At 37.8% G+C, this 672-nt stretch overlaps 1 protein-coding gene across 1 annotated transcript in view; it reads left to right on the plus strand.

The window, feature by feature from the left end:
• LOC119594687 (derlin-2-like) overlaps positions 1-672 on the plus strand; it is an 8450-nt gene that overhangs the window by 2621 nt on the left and 5157 nt on the right. Inside the window, exons 4-5 of the mRNA XM_037943743.1 lie at positions 4-147; positions 440-586. Coding sequence (XP_037799671.1) covers positions 4-147; positions 440-586 — 291 coding nt within the window. The remainder of the gene's footprint in view (positions 1-3; positions 148-439; positions 587-672) is intronic.

Consider the following 672-nt stretch of genomic DNA (forward strand, 5'->3'; position numbering starts at 1 on the left):
CAGATTTGGAGACTTGTAACCACTTTCCTATTCTTTGGGTATGTAGGTTTCAACTTTCTGTTTAACATGATTTTCACATACCGCTACTGCAGGATGCTTGAAGAAGGCTCCTTTAGAGGCCGCACTGCCGACTTTGTCATCATGATGGTAAGGAACTGTAACTTGTAAATAAAAAAAAAAATAGGAGAAGGGAAGGTTATTAGCACTTGTTGCTTGTATGTTTTGGGAAGTCTCTCCCTAAAAAGAAAGTAGTTTTCATCAGGTTTGCGATAGGTTTTATCTTCTCTTGTGAACATTACTACTACTAGAATAATTTATTTCAGTGTCTGTTAAACTACTTTCTCCAGATTATTCAATTGGCTTTGCAACCTATACCCACTATTTCATGAATATTAGATAGTCTTTTGTAATATTTACATTTTATGATACTTCCGCACAGCTGTTTGGTGGAGTGTGTATGTTGTGCTGCTCCATGTTTTGCTCCCTGCCCTTCCTTGGCCAGGCCTTCACAATTATGCTGGTGTATGTTTGGGCTCGGAGAAACCCCTTTGTCCGGATGAACTTCTTTGGCCTTCTCAATTTTCAGGTACTAATAGAGGGATATTTTTAATATGCATATGAGAGTTTCAGGATCAGTTTACTAATGACAATTGTTAATGTTAACCCACTGAT

This window comes from Penaeus monodon, chromosome 34 (genome assembly GCF_015228065.2).
Source record: "Penaeus monodon isolate SGIC_2016 chromosome 34, NSTDA_Pmon_1, whole genome shotgun sequence".
In the NCBI taxonomy this organism is placed as follows: domain Eukaryota; kingdom Metazoa; phylum Arthropoda; class Malacostraca; order Decapoda; family Penaeidae; genus Penaeus; species Penaeus monodon.